The sequence below is a fragment of the Rousettus aegyptiacus genome, unplaced genomic scaffold (genome assembly GCF_014176215.1).
Source record: "Rousettus aegyptiacus isolate mRouAeg1 unplaced genomic scaffold, mRouAeg1.p scaffold_m13_p_3, whole genome shotgun sequence".
Taxonomy (NCBI): domain Eukaryota; kingdom Metazoa; phylum Chordata; class Mammalia; order Chiroptera; family Pteropodidae; genus Rousettus; species Rousettus aegyptiacus.
The window spans coordinates 86,253,446-86,268,507 of NW_023416306.1; the positions used below are offsets into that span (position 1 = coordinate 86,253,446).

General features: G+C 32.4%; 1 protein-coding gene across 1 annotated transcript in view; it reads left to right on the forward strand.

Annotated features, from left to right (window-relative positions):
* Positions 1 to 15,062, forward strand: part of NEMF (nuclear export mediator factor) — a 49,406-nt gene that overhangs the window by 3,686 nt on the left and 30,658 nt on the right. The window contains exons 4-15 of the mRNA XM_016126929.2: positions 533 to 658; positions 5,959 to 6,107; positions 7,049 to 7,116; positions 8,033 to 8,119; positions 9,471 to 9,544; positions 10,372 to 10,442; positions 10,524 to 10,599; positions 10,967 to 11,029; positions 12,507 to 12,584; positions 12,672 to 12,880; positions 13,117 to 13,308; positions 13,665 to 13,728. Of these exons, the coding sequence (XP_015982415.1) occupies positions 533 to 658; positions 5,959 to 6,107; positions 7,049 to 7,116; positions 8,033 to 8,119; positions 9,471 to 9,544; positions 10,372 to 10,442; positions 10,524 to 10,599; positions 10,967 to 11,029; positions 12,507 to 12,584; positions 12,672 to 12,880; positions 13,117 to 13,308; positions 13,665 to 13,728 (1,257 nt within the window). The remainder of the gene's footprint in view (positions 1 to 532; positions 659 to 5,958; positions 6,108 to 7,048; positions 7,117 to 8,032; positions 8,120 to 9,470; positions 9,545 to 10,371; positions 10,443 to 10,523; positions 10,600 to 10,966; positions 11,030 to 12,506; positions 12,585 to 12,671; positions 12,881 to 13,116; positions 13,309 to 13,664; positions 13,729 to 15,062) is intronic.

The following is a 15,062-nucleotide window of genomic DNA, read 5'->3' on the forward strand; positions in this document are numbered from 1 at the left end:
CAGCAGCAAAAAAATTCTTTTTGGGTATTAATAAAGTTTGTGAAAATAGAGGGTAATTGGATGTAAGTTAGAAGGCTAACTTATAGAATACCAATAAGCTCATGCTTTGTATTTGAAATAAAAGAGTAGTAGAAACCATCAATTAGTGGTAACCACAAGCACATGAAAAGAAATTTGGAATACTTAAAAGACTGGAATAGAAAGAGACTTTAAAAAACAGATGACAGCTCTGAGTGAGGTCATCAGGGCAAGAACAAGAGATTTAGCAGTGGTATAGAGCAGCACAGTAATTTTGCTATAGGTTTATCATCGTTTACTTAAAAATTGAATTAGCAGAATTAGCAGTCAGTTGTCTGAAAGTGTTTTTCTTCTCTGCAAGCTTTTATTTTATGACTATACTGTTTTATTTACTACTTTTAAAATATTATTCCTGATGATAATAAAAAGAAGAAACTTATTTGTAGACTAGTACCAAATGATTAGGAATTCACTTGTGCTATATGAATAACCTTTTTCTTCTGTTTCTTGATAGTGCCGAAAACATTTGAAGAGTCGGAGATTAGTCAGTGCAAAACAACTTGGTGTGGATAGAATTGTAGATTTTCAATTTGGAAGTGATGAAGCTGCTTATCACTTAATCATTGAGCTCTATGATAGGGTAAGTTAAATTGGGATGTGGTAAAGGAGCATTCATTATATTGTTGATTATTCATGTAATAGTGCTGTAAAACATGGGTAGGAGACTTTTTTGTGTGTCAAAGGATTTTGGTACAGTAGGGTAATAATCAAGTGCCAAATACGTAAAATATAATTTTACAATGATGACTTTCATTTATTCTGGATATTAGAATTTAGGCAGACCTTAGCCATTTAAAATAGCATTATGAATGTAGGCAGTGAAGATCTGAGAATTGAAGAAATTATCTGGTACTTTACATTTCAATACTAGTGTGGTACAACTAGAAAACAAACAGTCAAGTATGTAGTTGTGTCATAAATAAGACAGAAGCTAACACTCATGGACAATCTATGTTTTCATAGTATGAATCATAAGAGGAAGACTACTGATGTCCTCACCCTTCTTGCCTCCTACTCCTCCCATTGGTCACCAAATTCTATACTGGAAACATTTCATGAGTTACAGCAGAATAAGTTCTATATGCATCAAAATTTAAATATACATGAGTGGAGATTTAAAATGTAGAAAGAGAAAAACAGAAGTAGCCAATGGTTAGTCATCGAAATCAATCAAGGTCTTTAAAACAAAGGCTCCTTAATGGGAAGAGATGGCCTGGCTCTTTTTCTAGTCCTATATCTGGCAATGTTTTTATTCCAGATAGCCATCTTTGAAGTGGATGTCTGCAATCAAAGCTTAATTTAAGTTAGACACTTGCATTGCAAAAAAGAGAAGGCACAACTCTCAGCTTACTCTATACCTGACCACTCTTATATTCTCTTTGTATGATGATATGAATGTTTTCAACCCCTTAGGTTGTCAGCTGAAAGACATATACTTGACATAATTTCAGAGTATTGTTTTAATTTTTGTTAATAGCTTCAGGAAAATGAGTTTTCATTTAAAGAAGATCTACTTTGTCATCCTCATATGAGATGGCAAGCAAAAATGCAAATAAGAGCTATCTATAGAAAGACTAGACCCAGTTTAGTGAAACTAGACAACACTAACGACAGAAAACAACCAGAAAAGAAGACCAGTTGCTCACGAAAGAAAGGTAGTCAACAGATTCTTTGTTAGCACATAAAGTCTGAGAGGATACTATTTAATTAAGACTGAAATTACTAAGAAGTGGATTAGTAGCATTATGGTACAAGAAAAATGTCAATTTTATATTGAGGTTTTTTTTTTTAATTTTTATGATTCGGAAAATTGGAAATGACAGATGATCAAGTACCTATGTTATAGGGCTTTCCACTGAGCCAGAGAATCGTAACGTAACCACTCTGTTTCCTGTCGCTCCAAAATTAATATTTCTTGGGGCTAGCCAACCACGCATCTTGTGAGAATAATCATATATAAAGCTTTTCATAGAAATATACATGTTCTATGGCAAGGTAGAGTTGCATTATTAATAGAGACTGTTACTAATTCAGAGTTCTAAACTCCAGCAAGCTTTTTCTGTATGTCAATGCCTAGAGGAACAACATGAATTATTCCACACCTTTGCACAACTTTGAATGAATTCGTGTTCTTAAATGCCATACGTCTGTTAACAAGGAACCATGGAACCAAGTTCTCATGCTCTTTAGCAGATGCTTTGTGTAGAATATCTCAGAAAAGTATTCAAGAAAGTTCTAATGCCTGAAGGGGTGCAGACATCAATACAGCCAAATTACCATGATTTAAAAAAAAAAAAATTTTTTTTTTTAAGGTGAAACCATAGAAGTATTAAGTGAAAATATGGATTAAGATTCATGAATTTGGGATGAAAAGGACTTGTAAGCCTAACAGCGAAAACAACTATTGATAGGCTCAAATAATACTGTTGAAATAAATTTTAAAGCCGTGTAGGGCAGAAAACACCACGAACTGTATTGGAAGATGAAAAACTACAGAAAAATATTTTAACTTGTATGGTATATAAGATGTGCATAATCCTAATGTGCAGCTTTCACAAGCTTTTATTTTCCACTTCAGTGGAAAATGGGCAAAGTGCTTGTTTAGAGAATTCAAAAAAGACTAATACATATGGTTTATATAAGCATGGATACATATCCAAATTCATGAATTACTACAAAATAAAAACAATGGTTTTCTCCTTTCTTCCTCCTTTTCTTTCTCAATCTGTACACAGTTAGAAGGTTTGACAATAACCAGTATTAGCAAGAATCTAGTGGAACAAGGGTGAACTAGAACATTATTTTGGAAGATTATTTGACATATAACATGAATTTTAAAGTTTATGTGCAGTCTACAGCCATGCCACCCTGAGTGTGCCTGATCTCATCTGATCTTGGAAGCTAAGCAAGGTCAGGCCTGGTTAGGGCTTGGATGGGAGATCACCTAGGAATACCACGTGCTATAGGCATTTAAAAAAATAAAAAAATAATAAAGTTTATGCGCATAACTTTTGACCCAGTAATTCCATTTCTAGTACTTTATCATAAGCAAATGAGACAAGTGCCCAGGAAGGGCCATAACAAAGATATTCATCACAATGTTTATAATTAAACTAGAAAAGAACCTAAATCTCTTTGAACAAGAGATTAGTTAAATAATTAAGGGAGACGCAAATAATAGAATGCAATGCAATTTTTAAAAATAATATTGTTGAGGTAAGTTTGTTTTTATTTCTTATGCATGTTTTTATAATGTGTTTGTAATTTAAGCTTTTTATTAGAGGTATGACATATACATAAGTGTACAATTCAGTGAACTATCAAAAGTAAACATACCTATATTAATTATTGACCAGGATCTGGGACAGGGGCAATGAGACCAGCTGTTGTTCCTTGCACTTGCCTGTCTTTGCCACCGAATCCTTTAACCATCTTTCTGTGCCCCCTCCCCTGCAGGCAACAGCAGCTGCTATCCACTTGGAATTGTTTTTTGTATATGGTCTCAGGTGGCAGTCAATTTTTAAAATTTGTGATACTCTTTAAAAAATTTTTAAAGCCTTTTTATTTTTGAAATGATTATAGATTCACAGGTAGTTGCAAAGATGGAACAGAGAAGTCTGGTATAACCCGCATCCAGTTTCCCTCATTTGTTACATCTTACATAATTATAGTACAATATCAAAATCAGGAAACTGATATTAGCACAATATATACTTATAGTTCTGTGCATTTTACTACATTTGTACATTCATGTAACTAGCACTGAAGTCAAGATACAGAATTCTTCCAGTTAGTGATGACTTTGGAATAGATATTAAGGATTTATATATGAGGATATGTGCTTGGGTGTTTTCAGTAGTCACTGTGATACCGAGAAATGTAGGTTGATTGATGCTTAGATATATCTTGAAGAGTGTTCTTTCCTCTCTCTCTACCACAGTTTGATCTTACGGCCTTCATATCCGGGATTATCATGTATGGTTTATCTAGAGTTCATCAGCTCTTGGGTAAAGGGGTTATTGTTACTCAAATGCATTTAAGAAAGTCAGTTTAGTAATTTGTAATAAGAATGTTCCAGTAGGAAAGACTCTGGAAAAAGTAAGATCAGAAAGTGTTTTGCTGTGTACATCAGAGTCAAGTGCAATATTTCCTAAAATATGTTACTCAGACACAACTTCCATAAGATAATAGGTATGCCTAGAAATAAGGGTCCTATAATCATAAAAGTTTAGGAACTTTGAGAATATAGTTAAAAAAAAAAAAACATTTAACTCTAGGACTTATCGATGTCTTTAATACGATGTGATATGTACATTTCCTGGAGAAGGATATGTTATATAGAATTTCCAAAACTTATTTGATCGCAGAATTTTTTTTTAATGGGAAACCTTGGTTTAAGGAAACCTTTTTAGGGAAGTAACTGCCTTACTGGAATCTTCCAAGTATTCTTGCTAACTGCATAATTTGATTCAACAAACACTCACTGAGCAACATCTGTCTGGCAAGCTCTATGGCCAGGTCTATTTTTCAAGTCACATCTTCCTGAACTAGATACTGTGGACTTCTGTTCCCAGCTCTCTACCTTCCTTCTCTGTTTAACTTTCTGTTCTTTAAGTTAAAGTGTTTAAAATTTTAAATTCATGGTTACTTTGAAATCTGAACCTTTAGCAATAGGTATGTATTATTTCAGTATCTGGTAACTTCTGGTTGTCTATATCTCTGATCAAGGTGAATGGTTGCCCCATCTACTGAAGCCATTTATCTTGCTACCAGTCATTCCTCATGAGATTGGGGCTACTCTCACCATCTGTGACCAACTTCTAAGTAGTTGCTAAGGCATTCATGACTATTTTCATGGATGCTTTTCATATTTTAATTGAACAATAACCCCCGTCTTCATTATAATAAATTTGGAAGGTTGTATTCTTTGGACAGTTTTATTTTCATTAGGTTTCCCCGTCCCCTTCTTTTTTATTGAAAAGATTATGTAACGCTATTAAATTTTTAAAAGTCTTTTTAATCCTAACTCTTTACATGTTTTCATTTTCCCGTATATTTGCCTGTCACTTTCTAGGGCAGAACTTTTTTGTCTTGTTATTTTTTACTTGACATTATAAACAGTTTCCTTTTTTTTTTTTTGCATAGTCTTCATAAGTTAACAGCTTTATTTTTTTATGGAGACATTAACAAAATCCAATAAGCTTCAACCAAGTTAACAGCTTTTAAATACATTGTTATATAATTATTTAACAGTTTCCCCAGTTTTTACATGTAGTCTATTTTCATTATTTTTCTATTGTAAATAAACTGCAGTGAATATCTTTAAGCATGCAGCTTTTGGTGTTATTGAGTTATTAGACTACATGGCCAGGTGCGGAATTACTTGGGCAAAAGGTATCACTATCTATAGTGATTTTGCCACATAATTGCTACTAAAAGACACAATGCAGGTGAAAGTATACAGGCATACCTCATTTTATGACACCAGCTTTATTGCAATTGGCTTTATTATGCTTCACAGATACTGCTTTTGCTTTACAACTTGAAGGCGGGACCTTCCACCAGCGAAAAGATTATAATTCTATTGCAGTGGTCTGGAACTGAACCTGCAATATCTCTGAAGTATGCCTGTAAATAGCTCTTTGCTTGGCTTCTGAAATATATATCTGTTCTGTTTTTCATAATAAGCCACAGTGTTTATAGATCTGCCTTATGAAAGTGCAACAGTGAGTTCAATTGGTGGTCCTCTAGGTGATATGCTTCCTATAGCTTCATTTCTGTAGCCTTGGTTAGGTTTTTAGAGACTTTGTTTTCTTAATTTTCAAGAAGTTTCAAGAATGATTTAGGAAAAGCTTTAAATTATATTTTATTCTATTACAGGGGAACATTGTTCTTACAGATTATGAGTACCTAATTTTAAATATCCTAAGGTTTCGAACTGATGAGGCAGATGATGTTAAATTTGCTGTTCGTGAACGCTATCCAGTTGATCATGCTAGAGCTGTTGAACCTTTGCTTACCTTGGAAAGGTAACGTGTTTTGTTTATAAACTCATTTCATGTGTATTAAAAAGTAAAAGATGTTATATGTCAGAATGTGAAAGAATTGTCATAAGAAAGTATTTTGTTGCATAAAATAAATTTGGACTGCTTGAACTACATAAATTTGCATGTAAGCAAGTCAGCCTTATTTGACAGTAGCAAATATATATCTTTTTCATCTAAATTTGGAGTTATTTCAGATGTTTATGATTTCTTGGTAAATTGAGGGGACTTAGCTTTTCTATGAGAATACAGGTGGATATCTTGAGCAGAGTGCAAAAGGAGGAATTCTGGTTTAACTAAGGAAGGGGAGCAGAATTGAATATGGTGCTAATTTTAGCTGTACTTTTGGCTGGTAGCCTTTACTGACTAAGACTACAGCAGTGGTTATCAAAGTTTAGCATGCATTAAAATCACCTGGAGGGCTTGATAAACAATTTCTGAATTAGATCTGTTGTAAATCCCAGAAATTTACATTTAGAAATTTACATTTCTAACATGCTGTTGATGCTGCTGATCTGGGGACTACAGTGGCCCATAGCATTGTGAGTTCTCCTTGAGTGCTTAATTAGGCAATGCCATTTCAGGTGTTAAGATAGTATAACCAGGCTCTACAAACAACATCTAACTTATTTAAAAATGTCTCTTTCACATCATGTATGGACACATTAACAACAAGCAATATGACTTAGTCGAAAAAGTATTGATTTTTCTTAGAAAACCTGTTTTCAAGTCCCAGTCTGCTGTTTAAAGAACCCAGTAACCTTGGAAAAATTTTCTTACCTACAAAATGAACTAATTCCTCATATATTTTAGACTATTGTGAAAATAAAGTGAATTGATGTTTATGAAAGTATCGTGACTATAAATATTGCTCTAAGCTTTATTAAATATGAGATAGTAAGAGGTGTGTCAATTTTGTTTCACAGATTGACTGAAGTAATAGCCAGTGCACCTAAGGGTGAACTACTGAAGAGAGTTCTTAACCCATTACTTCGTGAGTAATCCTACAAAAAGCAATGAGATGTTTGGAAGATAGTGTAGTTTTCAGGAACATATTTATATTTTTTATAGTTCTAGTAGAAAATTAGAACAACTTATCTGTGGAAAGGAATTTAAAATGATCTTTTCAGTAAGAGTATTTTTAAGAGAAATTTGTTATGCCACATTAGTTTGACCTTTATCTGTTAGATTTTATTTAAAAACAATAATTATTTAGCATTCTAGTGCTACCTGTAGTAGTCTAAGAAATATTTTTATTTCCCAACATGAATCTTCAGTTTAATAACCACTTAGCTTGTTCTTGTTTTCTTTTTATTAGTGGGTCTCAGGGCATCCCAGGATGCCAGGTACAGAAAACCAGGGTAAAGATAATCAAATAAACCTTTATGCTTGAGAAATTCATCACTTATCCTTATACTAAGTGATGAATCTGAAAAGAGTATATGGAAAGTCACATACCCTTAATTACTAAGCATTAGTGGTTACTCTTCCTCTCCTATGAAATTAGACTGCATTAAAGGGAACTTTCCAACTGTTTATATAGCATGAATATAATTTGTAAGTTTAGATTTTTTTATTTTTTCTTCTATTATTATGGTGTATTACATTAACCAGTTTTTGTATGCTAAACCAACCTTACATTCTTGGTTTATAATCTTTTTTATATGTGGCTAAATTTCATTAAATTCCTATAACTTTTGCACTGACTTCTACAATTTTATTGTAGTCCCAAATTTCTGTAAGTACTGGAATTATCATTTCTAATAACATTTCAAAAATAAATAAAATAATTGTTATTTTCACTGTCTACTGTTATCGAGTAGTAGGTCATTTATATTGGATATAAATTTGAATTTTTAAGTTAAATTTCATAGGAAAATACTAAAAATAATACCTCCTTTTCTTTATAGCCTACGGACCAGCTCTCATTGAACACTGTCTTATAGAAAATGGATTCTCTGGCAATGTCAAAGTAGATGAAAAATATGAAAGTAAAGGTATTTATGCGTGGTACAAATTTTGTCCATTTTCATTTATTCACTTTTTTAAAAACTATGAAAATTATTTCTGGGAAAGTAATAAGTGAGTAGGTAGTTCTAGACTTAAAAACATTTGACCATGTGGTACTCCTGGCTTCCTGTTTAAAGTGGTGCTTTATCCCTAGTAACATGTAGTTCAGTCTTTTATTTATTTGTTTGTTTATTTGTTTGTTTTTAGGTGAGGCAACCCTTGGTTGACCTCACAGATTGCAAGGACCTTGTCAATTTACAATCCCTTATTTTTTTATTCTTTATGCCCGTAGCACCTGGTCTTCCTAGATAGTCTCCTATCTAAGTACTAAACAGGCCTGACCCTCCTTAGCTTCTGAGATCAGATGGAATTGGGCTTGTTCAGGGTAGCCTGGCTGTAGACCAGTTCAATCTTTTGACCTACCTTACTACCTTTCGATTTTAGACTATTCTCTCTCCTTCCCCCTAAATTCTGAAGTGTGGTTACTGACCTTGAGACAGTCTTGGGTACAGACTTGTTGAATTATTCACCTTCTGACTTTGGGAGTGCTTCTAGAAATAGCATTCATGCATTTTAATTCTATGGTATGACTATATGATAAATTAGACTTTTGTAACTACTTAAGGGAGCCTAACTTAACTGCCGGATTAGGATGATTAAAAAAAAGGAGTATGAGGAAAATAGAAGATTTGGTCATTGACAAGTTTTTACCTGTAGATTCTCATGTACAATTAAAAAAATTATTCTTAATTATATTTTGGGGTTATGGATTATTTCGTAAAGTTAAGGGATAATTTTATGCTGTAAACTTTTTTGTGTTTAAAAGTACAAATTGAATGTTTTTAGTGAATGATTTCTTTCCTAAAATATACTAATTCAGTGCAATCCTAATCAAACTGCCAATAGGTAGTATTGTTTTTGCTATTGCAGTGGGTTTTTTTTTTTTTAATAAAAAGAATTTTATATTTATGTGGAATAAAAACATGCAAAAATGTTTGGGGAAACTGGTAAATAGTAGTTATGATGAAGAATAACCTTTTCACAGATTAAAATATATTATTAAGACATAGTAATTAAAATAGCAAGTGTTTGTAGAAGAAATAGATGGAATAAAAAATTTAGAAACAGGCCCAAATATATATATGGAAATTTGGAACAACAGGTTAGCGAAAACACATCCTTCTTCTTATAAACTGATAACAAACATAAAATAACTATATTTGATTTTCTTGAACACTTTCATTATTTCATAAGCACTTTTCTGTTTTCTACGTAGTTGTTTATAGTAGGGCATTAACACTTGATTAGCACTTCTTTTTTCCTTTTTTATTCTATTAGATATTGAAAAAATACTTGTTTGTCTGCAGAAAGCAGAAGACTATATAAAAACAACATCCAACTTCAGTGGAAAGGTAGTACCACATATACTTAACTGTATGTTTTTGTGGTTTTATTTATGTAGATTTTCAGAATTTAAATGTCCATTAAAAGGTTACTATATTTAAATTTTTTGTTATGGTTTGGAAATGTATCTATAATATGGTTATTCTACGGCAATTTATTTTAATTGTGGTTGGTTTGTAATTTTCTGCTTTTTGCCTTTTATAGGAAATACTAGGTTAGGTCAATATTAGAATTCCAGAAAAGTTGAAGAATTTGAAGATAGTTTTTCTTAAGTTGTTTTTAGAGAAGCACATTTTAATTTGCCAGCACTTTTCAAAAATTTGGTGATTTATATCCTAATAGTCAAACCTCCTCTGAATTACCTCATATCTTATGAGCATTTTTCTTTCTTTTTCAGAGTATACCTTTACTTACAAAAAGAGTTCATAGAAAGTTCTGATTGATTATAGCTAAATTCAGCCTAGTTCTTTAAATGAATTAAAATCTCCTATCAACAAAGTGAACCTAAGAGTTTTTCTGTTGGAAGTGCTTTTGGCTTTATTAAATTGCATAGCATCTAAAAATGGAAAGAAAAAAAGCAAAATGCATATGTATGATTCTATCAGTACTTTATGTTTTCTTTATTCCCTGTTTTATCTTGTCCATGTGAATAAACTATATTTTCTGATAATACTTTGAGTCTAAAAAACATTTTGAGATGTAATATAATCAATAAAATAAATGCAATTGGTAATGTATAACTGGAATAATTTTATAAATTAAATTACTATCAGTCATGGAAAGTAAATCTTTGTTAATTATGAATAGAAATGAGTTTAATATTGGATTTTTATAGGGGTATATCATTCAGAAAAGAGAAATAAAACCAAGCCTGGAAGTAGATAAACCAACTGAAGACATACTCACGTAAGCATGTAGGCATGGGTCAGTTTGCTTTGGATGTCTATTAATGTTCTCAAATATGATAAAAATATATATGTTTTATAGGTATGAGGAATTTCACCCTTTCTTGTTTTCTCAACATTCACAATGTCCATATATAGAATTTGAATCATTTGACAAGGTGAGTTTTCACATTGTTTTTTTACTAGTAGTATGGCATGAGTTATTAAATTAATATCAACTTGCTTTGATGAAAAATTGAAAATAATTTTGCTTTACAATGACTATGAATCTGGGGATCACAGAACAATGCAGTCATAGATACAAACTGTTGGAAGTATTTGTTGCTACAGTATTTCAAGATTAAGGATCAAAGATTTGAACTTAATTGAACTCTTGATTGTTCAGCTGCACATTTACTGAAAATCTGTTCAGGTTCTTTGAGTGGCGTTATAAACAAAATGGAGTCTAAATTCTGTATATGCAAGTTGAAGTAGAGACCATGTTTTTTTTTTTTATTAACTTAAATTTTTGTTTGTTTTAATAAGGCTGTGGATGAATTTTATTCCAAAATAGAAGGTCAGAAAATAGATTTAAAAGCCTTACAACAGGTACGATGTTATTAAAAACATTTATATTAAACCAAATAGCCTTAGTGTGGTTTGCTGGGTGGATGATGCTTTCAGATGGAAATGGGCAGCCTTTCAGAAATGTATGGGAACAGCGTTGTCTCTGTGTTTATTGTCCAGGGGAGGTATACCCTCATTTGTTCTATCAGTGTATCAGGTAGTCTCTAAAACAACAAATAGAGTGGGAATATGAGGCCTGTTTATAACCTAATATAATTTGCTTTATTACAGCAACCCAAAGCTCCTTAAACTTTGCTGTTAAGGAATACTATTCTGAGGAGATTTTAAATATTAGACCAAAAGAGAGAAAAATGTTTTCTCTCTACAAATATGTATATTTGTTTATCGTTAAACTGTTCTTTAAAAGTGGACTTTTAAACTAGGCTTTTAATATGCTTTATGTGTATCATGATTCCATAAGAAAGTTTTAATATGCTGTGTTTTCACAGCACATTTGACAATGTTTTTGGAACATTTAGCTGCAGAACAGTTTCACAAATTGGCCATGGTTACTAATCTTGATTTGAAGGGGATGTGACTTTTCAAAAATATTAATAAAGTCTAAGTAAATGTGTGCAAAATTTGAAATTATGTAAGTCTCTATATCCTCCCCCACCTCAAAAAATTGACAAAAAGCAATTTCAAAGCAGGTAGGTCAGAGAATTAAATAGTGTGATTGCCACATGGTGGCAGCACTTTAGCTAGTAAACATGTAGCAGCGACATTGAACCCGTTTTTTATGTGCATAGAGTACCCATTAATTATTTAAGTAATTTTTTTTGTTCTTTTAATAATCACTGTTCTTATAATTAAATCTTTCAATACTATATCCAGAATTCTTATAATTTAAATCTTTTAATACTACATATTGTATTCAAACATTCCTTAATTGGTAATGCTGTTACTAGTGTTAGAAAATTTGCCCCCAAATCAACAACTTTGAAAACTACATTATATGTATATGATAAAATGATATATTGAAGGTCAAATAGCTGCCACGATCCTTTGTGCTGTTAATTTAGGGGAAAGAGTAATCTAAACTACTAGAAATAATTCTAAGAAAATTAAAGGCAGCAATAAAATAGAAACTATTTCTGTAGTTTATGCTAAGAATGCATTCCCCCAAACTTTACTTTTATGCCATAGGAAAATTCTGCCAGCTTAAATAACAAAAGGGCTTTAGTAGCATATCTTACATACAAGATAGCCTGTAATCAAAATACCTTCCTATATAGAGAATGGGAGATAGTTAGATAGGAGAAGTAATTTTGGAGCATGAAACACTTTGGGGTAGGATAGACCTGGGGAAGTGGACTCAGGGGAACTTTAGCTAGCTAGGTAACGACATTGAAGGGGCAAAAAGTTGGGGAGCGGGATAGTGAGTTTCAGGAAGTAAGAGAGGGAACGTGCCAGAAGTAGGAGAAATCTAATTTTTAAAAATCTGTTTTGTCAACAAAAGGAAAAACAAGCTTTGAAGAAATTAGATAATGTCCGAAAGGATCACGAAAACAGATTAGAAGCTCTTCAACAGGCTCAGGTAATATGTTTAGTTTTTTCAGATGCTTTTTCAAAAATGGTAACTTTAACTTATATTATCGTAAATATTTTTGGTTTGTTTTTTAAGGAAATAGATAAACTTAAAGGAGAGCTCATAGAAATGAACCTACAAATAGTTGACAGAGCCATTCAGGTTGTTCGAAGTGCGTTAGCCAACCAGATAGATTGGACAGAAATTGGGTTAATTGTGAAAGAAGCCCAAGCTCAAGGAGATCCTGTTGCAAATGCAATCAAAGAATTAAAACTACAAACAAATCATGTTACAATGCTCCTAAGGTAGGTTTGATTCTTAAGCAGTTAGTGTTTGTTTTTACTTTGCTATTTAATTGTTTGCTGTATTCATTTAAACATTTTCTTTCTTGTTTGGAAATTTATCCTCAGTACAGAAAAAATTACAGTAAAACAATACAACTAAGTACTGTAAACCATTTATGATTTCACTGAGGAAAAAACTGAAAATTAAAAAATGATGTCATTGACATTAGTGAAATACTATTGAATATTTTTAATAGAAATCCATACTTGTTATCAGAGGAGGAAGATGATGATGTTGATGGTGACATCAATGTTGAGAAAATTGAAACTGAAGCACCAAAAGGAAAAAAGAAAAAGCAAAAGAATAAACAACTGCAGAAGCCTCAGAAAAATAGGCCATTACTTGTTGATGTTGATCTCAGCTTATCAGCATATGCCAATGCCAAAAAGTAAGTCTTAAACTTAAGTATAAATTTTAGGTAAAATATTATCTGCAATAAGTCAGGGCAATTAGGATAAGGTGAATTATTATTGGCCTGTATATACTTTGGGGTGAAAATTATTTTTTTAGTGTTTTTTAAAATTATCGCTTAAAATAATAATTTTAATGGAAACTTCAAATAGCAAATTCTTTTTTAAATTTTGCTTTGTGCATTCTACAACTTCATCATGCGATGTAGAAAACAAAGTTGCATAATGTGTATAATTTGTTCTGTCTGATTTGAGAGGCTATAAAATTAGAAATAAATAGAAAACTAAAAAATAAAAATTTTACTTAAAATTTAAGAGAATTATGTTTTTCTAGATATTATGATCACAAGAGATATGCTGCTAAGAAAACACAGAAGACAGTTGAAGCTGCTGAGAAGGTACACAGTATTTCTGAGAGTGACTTAACTGTTTTTCTCTTAATTTAATGGCATTAATTATTTCTTTTGTTTAAATGAGCTTTTCTAATTCAGAAATCTCTTTCAAACTTAATTTTGCTTTAAATGTATTTCCAGTATTTATTTTTTCCCCTAAACTCCTTCTTGGTCTTCCCAAATACCTCAGTAAATAGCGCCTCCATTTTTCACTTTGCTTAGATTAAAAATATTAGAGTCATCCTGGACTCTTCTGTCAAAAACATATCCAATCCATCAGCAAATCCTTTTGGCTCTTTCTTTAAAATAGAACCAGAATCTGGCCACTTCTCATTAGTCCAGGTCTCCATCATCTGTGTCCTCATGGACTGACTATAACAGTAGCTTCTTACTGGGTCTCCCTCCTACCTATTCCCTGCTATAGTCTCTTCTTTACACAACAGTCATAGAGATCCATTTAAATTAAAAGTGAAGTCATTTCTCTATGTTCAAAATCTTCTAGTAGCTTCCCATGTTACTCAAGACATTTCAAAGCCCTTCTGGTCTGGAAGGTCCTATGTAATCTGCTCCCCTCTGATCTCATCACCTTTGCTCCTCCTGTTACATACACTTTCCAGCTACACTAGGATATTAGCTGTTCTTGCAGTAGTGGTCTATGCTGCCTTCTCATGTACTTGCTACTCTTTATTTACCAAGCATGCTCTACTTCAGAATTTCCATGGTTTGATCCCTCCTTTCTTGACTACTTACTAAAAATAGTAGTACCCGCAATCACTCCCTCTTTGATATGCTTTGTTTTTCTTCTTAAAAAACACCCCTCCCAACATGTTTATAAGCCTTTTCTCTAGAATGTAGATTGCATGAAAATAAGATGTTTGTCTTGTTTTGTTCGTTGCTATGTCACAGCTCCTAGAATATTGTCTAGAACGTAGTCACATTAATATCTGTTAAATGAGTGGCCCTCATGACTTAGCCCTCTGTCTACCCCTCTACCTTCATTTCTTGACATTTTACCCTGTGGTAAAGCTGGTCAAGCTGGCCTTTTCTTTTTGCTTATAGGTGCTCTCCTTTTTATTCTTCACCTTGATAATTCCATTAATCCTTCAGGCTTCGACCTATGTGCCAATAATTGATTATGATCAAAAATGTTGTCTTTGATCATAATCAATTATAAATTAGGCTCCCTTTTTATACTCTCATAGCATCCTTAGAAACATCATATGTTTATTTGAATAATCATGCTTTACATTTGTCCCTTCTAGACCCCAGTGGGGTGGAAACTTTTTCTGTCTTATTCACTGTTGCATCCCCAGCATGTAGCCCAGAAACTGTTATATGGT